Genomic DNA, 14,792 nt, shown 5'->3' with positions numbered 1-14,792 from the left:
CAAAAAGGAGATGAGACTATATTAGAATGATTTCTTATTAGAAAGGTGTAATTCAACAGCCTTCCTCATTTGTTAGTGAAAACTCCTTGCGAAAAAAATGTTTCCATTTCTGATCCCATTTGGGAACCTAAAATTTCATCCAACTTGGGGCACCAGAAACTCTGAAAAGTTAATGATAGTTAGAAATATATAAGGATAAAAGTTGGCCAGCACTTCTGCTTGCCCTCTTCCCCTCATGATGAACCAAACACTGGGCAAATAAAACACCCAGGAGAACTCTGACTTCTTGAATCCTTACTTTACCAAACGCATTTTATCCTGAGTGTTTTTGTGTTCCCTGGCCTCAGAGAGCATCTTTGCTGAATCACCCAGATCTGTCATATTTTAATATTAGATTTTAGATTTAAATTTAAGTTTTCATTGCCCTAATAGACGCTTCTATATAATGTTTGAATGAATTGCACTTGAACATCCTCTTGAAGTCTTTACAAAGTTGCATACAATTTTAATCTATTGGAATTGAATAGAAGAACCCGAAACAGCAGTCATGAGATATATAATTGAAGAAGGTATCGGTCACACTTTATTTACAAAATCCAGAGATTCATACATAGCAATCTACGGGGAGCAGAGGGCTGGTGTCAGGAAAACAAAGGACACATGAAGCAGAAAAGGTGCCAGCAGGGAGTCATCTCTGTTCCACGGGAACCTCCTTCCTTTTGGTTCAGGACACTGCTGGAGTCCTTAAAAACGGAGTAGGCAATCCAGGCTGGTGTTGTAGTTTTGCTCAAGCATGGGAGTGAAATTGATTTGTGAAGGGGTTAGGGGGAGGCCAGCAATGTTTAGCCACGCCACCGGGGATGATCCTGCCTGCAGTCACCTCTTGTTTCTTTACTTCCAACGCCCTCCAACTTTGCCCTTGACTCCTGCTTTCTTACTGCTGTAGTACAGAAAGAAGGAAAACACATCAGTGTGACTGCTGCAGAAAAGTCCTCTGACCTTTTGACTTTTCAATCAGCTGCTACTTTGCTGAGAAGCTCTAAACCTCAAGTCAGCAGAGCAGGCTGATCAGATAGCCGGTGAATTGGATGCCACCTGCTCCAGAGCAGATGTAGCACATTCTGAGGAAAGAGATATTGGTGGAAGCAGATTTTTACTTGGGGTCTTCAGAGGATGGCCAGGAAGTATAAGCATGGAGGGGTGAGAGGCTTTGCCGCTTACTGAATTGTATGCCCAGAGAGAAGGGGATCCTTGAAACTAGTGGACATGGGCCCCAAACTGCAGAGTACAGATCCAGTTCCAGATCTGAACATTTCCCAAGTTCAGATCTGGATTATGGGTTCAGGTGCAACTCTGGAAATGGAAAGGACTTCCTCAAACAGGACTGCGCCAGTACAGTGCCCAGAGGCTCAAGTCACCTGACTGTAGAATTTTAGAAATTATTCCCATGCAAAATGATCAGAAAAATATTTAAATAAAACTAAGGCTGAATAAAAGAATTACTTTGCCATAGTAAAGGGGACTGAAGTCCGTCCCCCCCATACAATGCCTGGGGAATGTAAAGAATTATAAAATGTTTTAACACCTGCAAAGAGATGATTCTGGTTCCCTAGAATTACATGTGTCCTCTTCTGACCCTCATTGGTACCAGTAACCCAGTCTTACTGGGGAATGTATGGATGTAGTCTCCATATGATCCTCAAGCTAAGGCTTGTAAAGCACCCTGAGGAAATGATTACCAAGTAATATCTTCTTGCATGCAGAATAGCATTTCAACATGCAATCCACTTACCCTCCTGCTGTGAAACAGATGCATGCCTGCTTCCAGGTGTGTTCCAAGTGAGAAAGTTAGTCTGGTTAGGCTCTGCACTGTGCCAGCAATGGGTCCCTGTGCAATGCACTGATTCCTTGTGCACTGCATAACCCATCCCAAACATACACCAATAAGGCTACTTCTTGAGTCAAACCACTTGCAAGCTCTTTAATCTTTTTGGTGCTAAACGGCAAAGCAAGGGTGCCGAGCAAACACATCCGTCTGGCCAGTGGAAGCAGATAGCGAATGTTGTGTTGGTTGGAATGGATGTTTCCAAGGAAGCTGCATTCGGAACACATGTTCCTCGAGGCAGCAGGGAAGGGATTAAAAGGCAACAACAGAAGGGCATATTTAGCATGGTTGTATAGGCCCCAACTTACACTGGGTTTGTTCAGGAGTAGTAGGCTTATGTACGGGAGTCTTCCATAGTGACTCATACACACATACAGTGAATACTTTACCTCTCAACCCACTTTAGAATAGAAGACAGTCTATTCCGAAAATTAACCTTTTACATGAGAGACAAGGGGTTATTGTCTGTTTACTCAGAGAATATCCTGTCTGACATATTATTAAGCTCAGTCTTCTTTAAACTTATCTCATTCTCCATTATGCTGGCTTTTGGACTGGATCAAAAATCACTGTAGGAGCTGCATGCCTAACCATCAGTTCCCCAAATTAATACAGAGCCCTTGTCACTTCGAGTTTCACAAGGTCTAAGATGTTTTATGTTATGCCTGCCTTTAGGCTATGCTTATGGGGGGTTATTGTTCCTTAAAACAAAAAGGGACCATAGAAGGCTAATACACCAGGATGAAAGACTTTTACTTTAGAATGTCATGCTCTGTTTCTGATGGAGAAATGCCCCCTAATACCTGGAGGGATCCACAACCATACCTTTCCAGATGAAGTGCCATCACACCCAGAAGAACCATCTCTGGAAAGAGATGCTTCCAGGAAAAATATCACCTCTTTGGATAATTGGGAGGGTCCCTAGCATGGTAACATTTCATGTTGGTTTTTTGGTAGTGAGATCAGAAGACATAGGAGGAAGAAAACCATGCAGATGAGCCTAATCTTGCAAGGTATAATCTTGCAAGTTTCTTTGAGACCCCCATACTCCCTATGAAGCAAATACATCAAGCCCTGTGTCTGGAATCTACAGAGAACTGCACCCAAAAAAATGTTAAATTCATTTGACATTCCAGTGTGAATGGGGGACGAGGGAAAGACTGTTTGGTCCTTGGTGATACCTATATCTTTGAGTCATTTGCATGACTGGAGCTCTTCATGGTACAGAGAAACTGCAAAGAGCAGATTTCAGCTTTTGGAGAGCTTCCCTCACCTTCTTCCCGTGACTCCTCCTCCTTGCCTTTTACTTCTCTACACACCCCTCCCTCCCCAGCCCCTTGTCTCTGATGTATTGAGGTCTCCTGATGAAAACATGCAACAACAAAGACATGGGACTCACAAGCAGGAAAGAAATTAAATTAAAGAGGTAAGGTGGGGAAGGAAAGTGGGAGGTCATATACCAATGTAAAGAACCCACACCCCTGATCACATGACATCCATGTGACGTGGTAACCCTGGATGTCAGTCTTATTACACACCTTTCCTTGCAATCTCGGCAATCACTTCTCCATCCTGTATAAGCAAAGGCCATTTCCGTTCCTGTGTTCAAAACACTTTAGCCAATACTAACAGTCACAGCTTGAGCGACTGGTGTCTGCAGCGATTGTGGGAAGGTGTGTGCGTGGGAGATGATGGTTCTTTTACATTAGGTTATGGATTCACTTCAGTTTGACCATCATTTTCTAAGGGTGGGGGCGGGTTGGAGGTTGCCCTTCCACCTCTCGCCTCATTCCCTTCTGAGAAGAAAATGTCAGCATCAAAGCTGAAGTGTCTGCTGGAACACTGAGCAGATATCCCAGACTTTAGGCTGGGACATAGGTACTTACTGCTTCTGGGCCTGATCAATCCGGTTCCTGAGGGTGGTGATCTGCAAACAACATACATGACTAGGGTTTTCAAAGAGCTCTGCCAAGTGACCTGGTTTCCCCATGGGGAGGGAAGTGGTTTACCTGGCTGGAGTTCTGGAGACAGGTGCCTATGATGGGAGAAACTCTTTCTTTTCAAATGAAAACTCTCTTGATTGAGAGGTTGCTAACTAGCAGTAAATTTACAAGCTAATTTCATGTTTTACAAGGAGGCACAGATGAGGGATTCAAGTGAAGGGACGGTGCTGTTGCCCTTGTTAAAATAATTCATTAATTCATGTACAATGGAACCCATTTATGGTGAACTCATGTATAGCCAAACTTCAGGTAAGTGGCCTAGAAAGTCATAAATTGGCCATTTTGAAAGCTCAAGAGACCCTGAGAGGTGTGATCTCCTTGTGTGTGTGTGTTGTCCTCACCGTCCCGCCATCCCAGCTGTAAATTTACCAGGTAGCTAGCAACATTGAAGTGGAAGGTGGGGTTGACCTGGACAGGTGAGAAATTGGAAACAGAAAAGCTCCAAAGCTGGAGGAAAACTAGTGAGAATGCTCAGCAACAAATAACTCCAGGGCTTTCAATAGAGGGGAAGTATATTGGAGGGGTGCAGGATGCACTTGCCTCTACCCATCAATATCATATAAAGAGACCGCTGCACTTTGGGAATGAGGGATACTCCAACTGAGGGGTATTACTGGGCTTAGGCACCTCCTGATAACTTGATAGTTAGTCTCCACGGGTCCATGGAAATACTCCTGTTGTCTTCAGTAGGCTTTGGATCAGGCCCCAAGGCATTAGGCTGATGGGGCACGTGCTCTCCTAGTATCTTCTGCAGGCTAATTAGTAGAGCAGCTCCGGAGCTGATTTGGGGACAGGAGGTAGAGAATGCACAATGCAAAACCCTTTGCAGACATTTCTCTAATAGACTGAAGGATTCCCAAAGGGGACAGAGAGGAAATATTAGAAAGGAAACACAGCAACCATGGAAAGAAGGGCTGGAGTGGGGGATTTGAGGTCCTTCCCAAGCCATCTTCCAGACTGTGGCAATTTGTGGTGTGGTAATACTTGTGTCTCATTGCCCCTGGGGCAGGGGGAGGGGGGGAATTCATGATGAAGATGAGCTCATCCTCTCTTAATCATGGTGGAATTTTAGATACGAACTCGATGCTCAGGAAAGTGAAGGGCTAATACATAAAGTACCAGATGTGTAGACCCAATGTGTGGCTGCTATGTTGTTTTGCCTGATTTAGCACCTCAGTCCTGACGTGCAGTCTTGCTATTCAAGTCTTGCAGTGATCTTTGTGCTCTGAATATATGTCCACTAAAAACTAGAATGAGTCTACAACCCACTTCTGTTCGTTTCATTTTTCCTGTGTAACCCAATCAGGATCAAACCCTGGTTTCCAGAGGTGAAAGTTCACCCGCTGAGCCCCCTCCTCCCCCTACTTCTGCTCTTGGTGTAATTCAGAATTCTCCATTGCCTCTGGACTCAATGTTCTGAGCAAACTCACAGTCAAAGAACTGGTGACCCAGCAAGAGTCGCATGGCATTTGAAATTCCCAGTGCTTGAAACAGGAAAAGATCACATTTCAGCATGGTCTGCCATCTCGGATTTCCTGGGCCAAGTTTTCCCATGGCAAACAGGAAAAGAAAAAGAAAAAAAAGAAAGAGACCGAGACTGAGACATTAGAGGCAACAGGACAACATCGAAAAGGAAAGATCTGCTGCATTCTGTACTTACTCACGGTAGTTTAAAAATCTGCTCCATGGATTTGACTCATTTATCGCAATTGGGTATTTTTTTCAGACCTGGCAGAGAGTCAGCTTTGCCCTTCAAACTGACTCAAGGGCTTGAGACTCACCTTTTCTGCTAAACCAGTGACAGCCGGCACAGCATTCAGTGTCTTACATAGTACCAGTAAGCAATAGGGGTACAGCAACACTACGTTTTAAAACTTTCAGCACCGGGTCTCAGAGGCCAGGTCTACAGGCTAGGGCTCACGGCGCTCATGCTAGGGCTCACGGGGCTCATGCTATGGCACTAGAAACAGCAGTGTAGACACTGCAGCTCAGACAGGAGCTTGGGCTCTGAAGCCCAGTTCCCACCACAGTCTCCACTGATCTCCAGCCTGACCTCATATGTCTACACAGCTGCTTTTAGCACAGTAACTCAAGCCCCATGAGCTTAAGTATGTAGATCTGGGCTCTGAGACTCACTGCCATGGGTTTTAAAACACAGTGAAGATGTACACACAGAGGCCAGTGCTTAAAACCAGGCCCCCTCCCTGACATCTTGTGTGTCCAATTTTCTTCCTTTTTCTCTCCCTTGCTTTCTTTGTTATTTTATGTCTTCTTCTCTTTTTCCTTCTCACACTTTCCCTTCCCATCTCTCTCTCCTTTCTTTCTCACTCTTCTCTGCCTTCCTACTCATTCTGACCTTTTGTCTTTCTGTCTCCTTTTCCCCTCCCTCACTCTTTGTTTATTACACTCTGCTCTCGTCTCTTTTTCCTTTTGTACTTTCGATAAGCTATGGGGCTCTACAGGGAAGCATGCAGGCTGGATCTTTCAGCAGTCAGTTCTGCACAAAGCCAACTTAGAGTAAGGTAGATTAATTTGTGCTTCTCTGGTTTAAGGAGCAGCCTGCTTTATCTCTCTCTGTTTTGGGGTTCTTGTGTGTTATTCTAAATTCTAAGAAATTTAGTGTTATGTTGCAACCTTCCAGCAAGAGTATTTTTCTGTTTTTATCTAATTTCTCTGTATGTGTGCCATGAACATAACAATTCCCATTTTATCTGCGGTGCTGCTGCATTCCATTTAAACTAGTGGGCTGTCATGCAGTGTCCAGAAGATTCATTCCATCTGAGCATACATGAATCATCCAACAGCAACTGTTAAACACCACTGTGATTTTGTGCTACTGTTCAGACTACACCCTGCTTTACAAGAATGGAAGGTGAGAGAAAAATGAAGTGAAGAGAGACACGCAAGACTCAGTCTACTCATCCCTCTGCCAGATGGAACTGAGTGCCGGTGCGCTGTCCACCTGCGTGCGCAAGCGCGCAAAATCTCGCCATGCAGGAGGCTCATGCATTTTAGCAGACTTCGCTGCTGCTGTCACATGGGCGAACTCTTTGTACTTACAACTTGGATAGCGCCTGCACCCTGCTACGTAGTGATACAATCTAAGAGAGATTAAGATAATCATGTTGGTGTGGGTTGTTCTCAGTCCAAGTATTTTAAAAAAAATTGGAAAAAGGAAGTGAAGACAGAGAAAAGCAGCCAGAAATATCGATTCCAGCAGGATTCTGGTCACTGAAGTGTAGTGCAGTTGGGTATGAGCATATCCCATGATCAGACGTGAAAGGGACATGTCAGCACTCTGATACCATGTGGCACTTCAGTAAGATGCACATCTACAGAGGCATAGATTTCATCAAGGGCCTCCTAAGAGTTCAGTCCACAGGGGGTCATTTCCGTCCCACTCTTTTTGTTTTAACTCTATGATGGAAATAAAAATTCCAAAATTTAAATATGAAAATGAACATGTGGTTAAGAAAGTCACTTGGTGTGGGAGACAGGCAACTGAAAGCATCTGACCAACCCCTTTTCATACCTCTCTTCCAAACTAATAAACAATGGGGTTTTTCTTTTCCCATTGTGGGGCGTGTCTCATTTTCATAGATTCTGGTCTAATCAATTCCAACATTAAGACTCAATAGCAGCCTTCTAATAGTAGCCCCATGCATGTGGTAGGTATACAGTTATGGGAAATATGATTCCGATATGCCATGCACGGCTCTGGCAATTTACCCTGCTGGGTAAATATTCCAAAAGTTGTGTGTGGAACTAGCTTAATGATATCTCCACACCACATTTCCTCTGGGAGTTTCACAGCTTCCTGCAGATTGGACCCAGAGGTGACTGGTGCCATGACCAACTTGCTTCTCAACCCACCTCATATTTTTGACTCTTCATCTTCTCTCCAAATTCATACTTCTCAGTTTCCAGCTGGTATAACCAATCCCACAGTTCCTTGGCCTTATCCCTATGCATTGCGGAGGGAGGAAGACAGGAGAAATATTTCATACATTTGAAATGTCACATGTTTGCTGTGGCCCCCAGGACACTAGTAGCAAATTTTGTGTGTGTGTGTGTGTGTGGCGTGTGTGTGTGTGCACGCAGCCCATACAGCTTCCCCTTCAAAACTCCTCCCCAGCTTCACGTCACTGACTGTTTTTATGGTCAGATTTTATTTTCCTCAGCTTTATCCATGTTAACATTTCAGCCTTGCACTGTTTCCTCTTATCAGGCATTAACACCCTTTCACAAATTTATTTATTTACTCGGCTCTTTGTCGCTCACTAAAGAACCCAGGGGAACTGGAGGGGAAGTGGTGAGTGGGATTCCAAAGTTTGAATGAGCAATTGGCTGAGCAATTGGCATGGTAGCTTTCACCAGTCTCAGGGCTAAGGTGGATGAGCAAAACTGGCCCAGTGTAACATTAGTTAGAGATTGGCTTGGACCAGAACACTAGATCTCTAGAACCCCCCAAACTCTGAGACGGTTCACACCTAGATTTTTGCATTGCAGACCCATCTCTACTATTACTGATGTTGGCAGAGGCCTGCTCTTCTTCCCTATCCTTATCCATCCACCTCCTTGGATTGCAGTACTCCTACATTTATGACACTAACCACATTACAAACAACCCTTTCTGTTTCTGGACATCCACCATTGTTCTGCCCCCATCTCCACCAGGGTTGGCTCTTCTGTAGGGTGCCATTTCTAAAGTGGCCCCTACCCATTCCTTTTATATCCCAGGGCACACAGGTCCTCCTACAGCACACTCTCTTTCTATGTCCCTAATTTCCCTTAGATTTTAGACTGTTTGGTTTTTAGGATTTTGAGGACCGTCTACAAGGCAAGGTTAGCTGTGTGGGGGATGGGACGTATCAAAGCTAACATGCTCCTCTCTACCTCTCATGTCATGCAGTTGCTTCAACGTGTGTTGATGTTGCACCACCCTCTCCTCACCTAATACCCTCACACATCATGGAATGAAGAGGCAGCTTCATGTTGTGACAACGTGCCATGGTGGAACATCACGATAGCACAGCGCCCAAAATGAACCTGAGCTCAGCTGAGCCGAACTAGTCTGTAGGTTTACAGGATGTCATTGTCCCAGGAATTTTGAGATGAGTGGCAACCGTAATTTGATTAGCAGCAGAAGGAAGGCAGTCTGACTAACCCATGACCACGGCTGGATGTCCACCTCATGTACAATGACATCTGTTGCCCCCTTTTCCCCTTTGTGTCCCAGCACAGCCAAAGGCACAATTTAGCATTGGCTTCATAAGGGCTCCACAGTTGCCTTATCAGGAAGTTCCTTCAGTGTGGTAGGCCCCAGACCACTAGAAGAAATCTCTCTGTGTCCTCATTCAGAGCTGTCAGCCTTGACCTCCCTGAGAAATCATCTAATCTACCTGCAGCAAATGAAGATGGCATGTTACCTCAGCTTGTCTTCATTCAGGTGGTCAATGTTTAGTGTTTTGCGCCTCTCTGCCAGGATCTTCCTCTTCATTTCCCTAGCAGTCTGCTTCTTTCCTCTCTTCTGGTCAGCCTGTAGGAAACATACGCCCAGAATATCAGTGGATGCTGCCCTGCACAAATTCAGGATGAAGTACAGGGATATTGTGGAAGGGCTAAGGAACCATGGACACGTACTCGAGCATTTCCGGGCAGATGCACTGGGGTCATTCTGGAGACATTAGCGCATTCCCAACAACACTTACTCCACAGGAGCTGAGACACTCCTAAAAGTTATGCAATGGCCTTGAAACTTCAGGGAATCCCAAGCAGTTATAGGAGTTGTCATGAAAATCTAAGGGATTCCTAGCAACTGCTGGAACAAACTTAGAGAATTCCAAATGATTGGTAGAGAATTTAGGAGACTCAGTGGGGACAGAGAGGTATGCGAGTGGTGATAAAACTCAGAGAGGTGTGTTTATTGCCTCCCTATTTCATCCATTGATCAATGCCTTTACCTTTGCCAAATAGCTGCTGTATGTGGCACCCATGGAGGTCAGAGCCTTCTTTTTCTTCAGGTCATCCTCAGCTTTTCTCTTAGCATCTTCTTCCTCTCTTCTTACCTTCTCCTCCTGCAGAATGCACCATAGAAAAACAAGTTACTGAAAGGACTTTGGCTGGGGGAGCCCACACCTATTCCACTAGCAGCAGGAGTCACTGCAGGGAATGATGTAGGAATGTATGCGTCTGGGAAGTTATAGCTGCTTCCTTCCCAGGCTCTGCCCAGTGAGCCTCACTGTAATGAGGAGACTAGCAGTATCTTCCCTGGTGTTCCTGAGGCAGGCAGACCTAAAGCTTCTCTCCATCTCCTTTCACAGTTCCCGAACAAGGTCTGAGCCCAGGTACTTTCTTGTTATGTGTCAAGAGGAAAACAGAAAGCAGAGGCACATACCGCAAGCCTGACCTGACGCTCCTTCTCATTCTCAGCCCGGATTCTTTGTTGTTCTGCCCTTTCGGCTCTGCGTTTCTCCTGCCCAAAACAAAGGAAGAGGCACAGAGTCATCAGTATGTGGCTTTATTTGTCTCCAAAGCTTTATAAAGGATTTTAGTTTCCATATTAGGCAGTGGACCGTTCCCATTACTTTACCAAAACATGCAGGATGAGGCACATAGCCAGCTGAAGGGCCCCAGGTGAATTCCATGACTGTAAAACACCTGGGAGGCTGAGAACAGGGATGGGTTACAATGAGTATGGTCACCTCTGTGCAGTGTGGGACAGGCTTCCCTCAAGTCAGAATTGAGCAAGTAGAATAGACTGTCCATCTACAGAGGGGACCCAAGGCTAGCAGATGTTTTCTACACCTGTTTTCAAAATGGTTATGTCTCATCCACCCCGGGGTGAAAGTAGGCCAGTATGGGCCAGTACAGGCCAGTACAGCGTACCGGTAAGGAGTGGCTGCCGGTACCAGCTCATACGCAGCCAATATTAAAGCGCTGCCCCTTGTGCCCCGCCCCAACACATACTCACACACTGCTTTGGCGGCCCTGCCAGTAGGGATCGTACCGGCAGGGCTACCAATGGTAGGGGCGGGGAAGGAGCCTCTGTCCCAGGGCCTAGCGATTTAAAAGGGCCCAGGGCTCCCAGCCATCGCTACTGCGGCAGCGGCCAGAGCCCCAAGCCCTTTTAAATCGCTGGGCCCCGGGACAGCTGCCCCTTCCCCCCCCACACCATTAAATCGCCGCTGGAGACTTTAACAACCCATGCTATCCTAGTTATGGGCTTCACACACAGCTCTGTTAATGCACCTTTGTTCTAACCTGCAACACCCCTTGATGTTCTAGTTCTGAGTCCCACCACACACCTCTGCCATTCTACCTCATCCTGGACCTGCCTAAGCCCTGCTACTCCAGTCTTAAGTCCATCTCATCACTTTAGCCAATTCACCTCAGACCTGGCCTGCAGCAACCTCCTCCTGGATATGTCAGAGCAGAAATGGCCTGTGGTCCTGAGCTGTGCTTAACTGTACATGGTGTTTTGTAGTATAAACAAACACACCCCTGAGGAACGATGAGAAGACCCAAGACTTATTTTCATTTGGGACCTAATCCAGGTTTGCATTTAGCTCTTCATATCTGAGAGGCTAGTGCACTGACCCAAGCCTCATTAAGGCTACCACTGCAAGGTGTCCTTGATTTCCACATTGGCACATTCCACTCTACACCAGCCAAAAATGCACCGTCATTATCTTGATCACATTGGGAACAAGATGCAGTCACCTTGAAGGACTATCGTCCCCTGTTCTCCTGTCTCCACTTGTTGGACAGAAGGAGCAATTTGGTCTGTAAGGTTCCAGTTCAGTTCTGAGTCTCTGAGGTAACTACACACACTATCCTCCTGAAGCAGACATCACTGGGAATGGCACCATAGAGACTTACAATTCTTTCCTTCAGGGCAAGCAGTTCCTCTTCTTCCTTCTTCCTGCCCTCGAAGTGATTGTCAATCAAGGCTTGCAGTTCAATCAGGTCTTTGTTCTGCCTCTTCTTTTGGATGTCCTGAAGGAGCAGTAAGGCGTTATTACAATAACAATCTAACACTGGTGCAGCTCCTTCCATCTGAGGATCTCAGGCCACTGTACAAAGGAGGCTAAGTACGAACAGCCTCATTTTACAGATAAGGAAATTGAAACACAAGAGGCAACATCTGAAAGCCAATGAAGTCAATGGGAGCCTTTCTATTGACTTGGGGGCTGAATCAGGGCCAGAGAAATTTAGTGACTTGCCCAAATTAATAGCCAGTGGTAAAACAAGGGACAGAGTCCTGGTTTCCCAGCTCCCACTTCCTCGCTTCAATGGATCATCCTATTTCACCTACTCTTACATTTTACATTTCTTTTTACATTTCTCTGCAGACTCCTCATTTTACCTGAGTATTCCTACACCAGTCAAAATTAATAGAAGCTTCATTTACTTGTGGACAAGGTGAACACTACAGTGACCCTGAATGAGCATACAACTTATCCTGATGTAATCATGTACCACTCATCACAAGGGCTTTTTCTTTTCCTGTTGACTTACTAGAAACATATTTGGGTCCATGCTTGTTTGGGTATTTGGTGGTGCCATTCTGAGCACTATTTCTCAGAGACAGACTTGATACAACCTGCTTCATGTGTGTGGATTCATTACAGGCACCTGCACAGCTGGGAAAGCCTCCTCCAAGGGACTTGCTTCTTTAAATCTCTTTTCTGCTTATTGGTGCATTGTTATGGGGTTTGGGTTTTTTTGTTTGTTTGTTTGTTTAGTTTAAATCTATTGTGTGGCCTATTAAAGGAGAAGTGGTTTTTTACCCCCCAAAAGCTTATGCCCAAATAAATCTGTTAGTCTTTGAGGTGCCACCAGACTCCTCGTTGTTTTTGTGGGTACAGGCTAACACGGCTACCCCTCTGGTAAAGGACATAACCATTTCCCATGCACTATGTGCAGGTTCTTGATACCATGAAAGCCCTTTCCTGGCCACTGAAACTCCAAAGTTAATCTTATTTCATCATTCTTGAGTCAGGGAAGCTGCCTGGAACACTCAGCAAAAAGACAGGACTCGGAAGTGATTGAAAGGGCAGTTGGATTGTCCTTGAGAAACCGAGGAATAATTAACTGACCAAGATAAAGATCACAATAAAGGTCTGCAAGGAAGAAGATCTAAAGGCTTTATAAGCAGTTACTAATTCCATTTCCACCCTTCAGATTTCTCTTTCCAAGACAAATTAAGCTATAAATACAGCAGCACAACTAAAGCAATGGGTAAGCAGGTTTTTCAGATATGGACCCCAGATTAATCTTTCACTGAAAATAGACTCCTTTTGCCCTTGGCTACATGGCAGTGACATTTTCACAAAGGCTAGTAGTGATGCAGGGAGAGGTGGGTGTGCGTATGTGATGGACATGTGTCAGGAATACTTACATCAAAGTCTACTTTCTCACCCTCTGGTATTTTAGGAGCAGTCAGTCTGTAGGGGATGAAAAATAGAAGGAACTGAACCTCAAAGAACCAAGAGATTAACTCATTCACCAAATGGAGCCATGCTGAGGGAGAAATGTTGATGAGGAGGTACAGCTGAAGCTATGGCTTGATTGAAAACCCAATGGATGAAGGGAGCTGACCCATCCCAAATGTTTATGGGGTCATCCCATTTTGCACAAAAAGGTGCAGAATGGAACAACTCACATGTAAAGTTCCATGAGGCTGCTAACACAAAGAGAACACTGCATGACCCATCCTGGGATGCTGGCTTGGTGGAGAATCAGGACACTGATCCACTAGAGCCAGAAGATCCCTGGGGAATCCTGGTCAAGCCTTGTGGAGCCCAGGACAAACCAACTGTGTTGCCTGCCAGCAACACTGGAAGTATGGGTAACTCCCATGACATGCTGCCATTGGCTGCCCTGTTCCCCACATCCAGCTGCTGCAACTCATGCCCCCTTTCATGGTTTGAAGAACAATGGAAAGGATTTAATGTTGAACCCCTCAGCATTCATTGTCTGTGGCAAACTGCCATCCCCTGTCAGACATTCTCTTTTACCCGCACACATTGTTGCAAAGGGAGCCACAGAGCAGGCAGAGAAAGGTGGGCAGAGTATACTGCACACTTGCCTTTCCCCTCTTGGTACCCTCTCTTCCCATTTGTGTGCTACCCAGGAGAAATGAGCAGATAACATGAGCTCAGCTTCACCCAACAAAAGGTGCTACAGGGGATGGAGTAGGAGCACTTGGCTGGAGAGACCTGATGTCTGTGCCAGTCCTCGCTGTAATAAGATGTATGAGCTGGTATGGGAATGGTCTCTATTTCCTGGCCTGTAGCCAGTCTTACAGTAGCTTCTGATAGAGGGAGGCAATCTAGGGAAGAGTCCAGAAATGCTGGATGTTGCATGAATGGTGGGGAGGAGAGAGTTGTGCATAGGTAGTAGGAGACATTTCTCTGGTAGGAGGAGGTCTATGGATGGTCATCACATTTATACCCGTATTTTTAGAAACAACCATTAATGCATACTTACTTTGGCCTGGGCTTTTCCTCTGAGTTTGGAAACACGGACAGAAAACAGGAAGAGAGGGGAGAAAAGAGGGAGAACAGTTAGAATGAGAAAAACAACACCAGCTGCTGTTTGTTAAAGCTGGGAAACTGAAGGGAAATCCAGGTTTAGGAGGAACACCCCTGAGTAACTGGTTATGCCTCATACACATCCAAAAGAGACCTTTCCCTTTGGTGTGAGTGAAAGCAGGCTGATTTGACCTCAAATCAGAACTCTACCGAAAAGGAAAGGAAACAAGAGATTGTTTAAAAGTCCTAACGTAGCATCTGGAAGTTAATGGTTTCATTTATGAGATGAGTGCTAGTTCTTACCCCCTGGAGACCAAAGCTATAGGGAGGATGACAGAGCTTGAAGGTAAAAAAAGAATATTCCCC

At 45.4% G+C, this 14,792-nt stretch overlaps 1 protein-coding gene across 7 annotated transcripts in view; it reads right to left on the bottom strand.

The window, feature by feature from the left end:
- Positions 1-562: 562 nt before the first annotated feature.
- The window catches only part of TNNT3 (troponin T3, fast skeletal type), a 48,084-nt gene continuing 33,854 nt past the window's right edge, over positions 563-14,792 (bottom strand). For 5 of the 7 annotated variants that reach the window (XM_043549506.1, XM_043549508.1, XM_037899630.2 and 2 more), the window contains 9 exons: positions 14,383-14,401; positions 13,292-13,337; positions 11,770-11,886; positions 10,286-10,363; positions 9,852-9,965; positions 9,318-9,427; positions 7,762-7,852; positions 3,772-3,812; positions 571-940 (listed from right to left, as the gene is read on the bottom strand). In XM_043549506.1, coding sequence (XP_043405441.1) covers positions 892-940; positions 3,772-3,812; positions 7,762-7,852; positions 9,318-9,427; positions 9,852-9,965; positions 10,286-10,363; positions 11,770-11,886; positions 13,292-13,337; positions 14,383-14,401 — 665 coding nt within the window. In that variant the 3' untranslated portion in view covers positions 571-891. Of the gene's footprint in view, positions 941-3,771; positions 3,813-6,948; positions 6,990-7,761; positions 7,853-9,317; positions 9,428-9,851; positions 9,966-10,285; positions 10,364-11,769; positions 11,887-13,291; positions 13,338-14,382; positions 14,402-14,792 lie in introns of all 7 variants that reach the window. The other 2 variants (XM_043549507.1, XM_043549510.1) reach the window with 2 other exon arrangements.

This window comes from Chelonia mydas, chromosome 6 (assembly GCF_015237465.2).
Source record: "Chelonia mydas isolate rCheMyd1 chromosome 6, rCheMyd1.pri.v2, whole genome shotgun sequence".
In the NCBI taxonomy this organism is placed as follows: Eukaryota; Metazoa; Chordata; order Testudines; family Cheloniidae; genus Chelonia; species Chelonia mydas.
The sequence above is the reverse complement of the archived record's forward strand: the minus strand, read 5'-3'. Positions and strand labels throughout refer to the sequence as shown.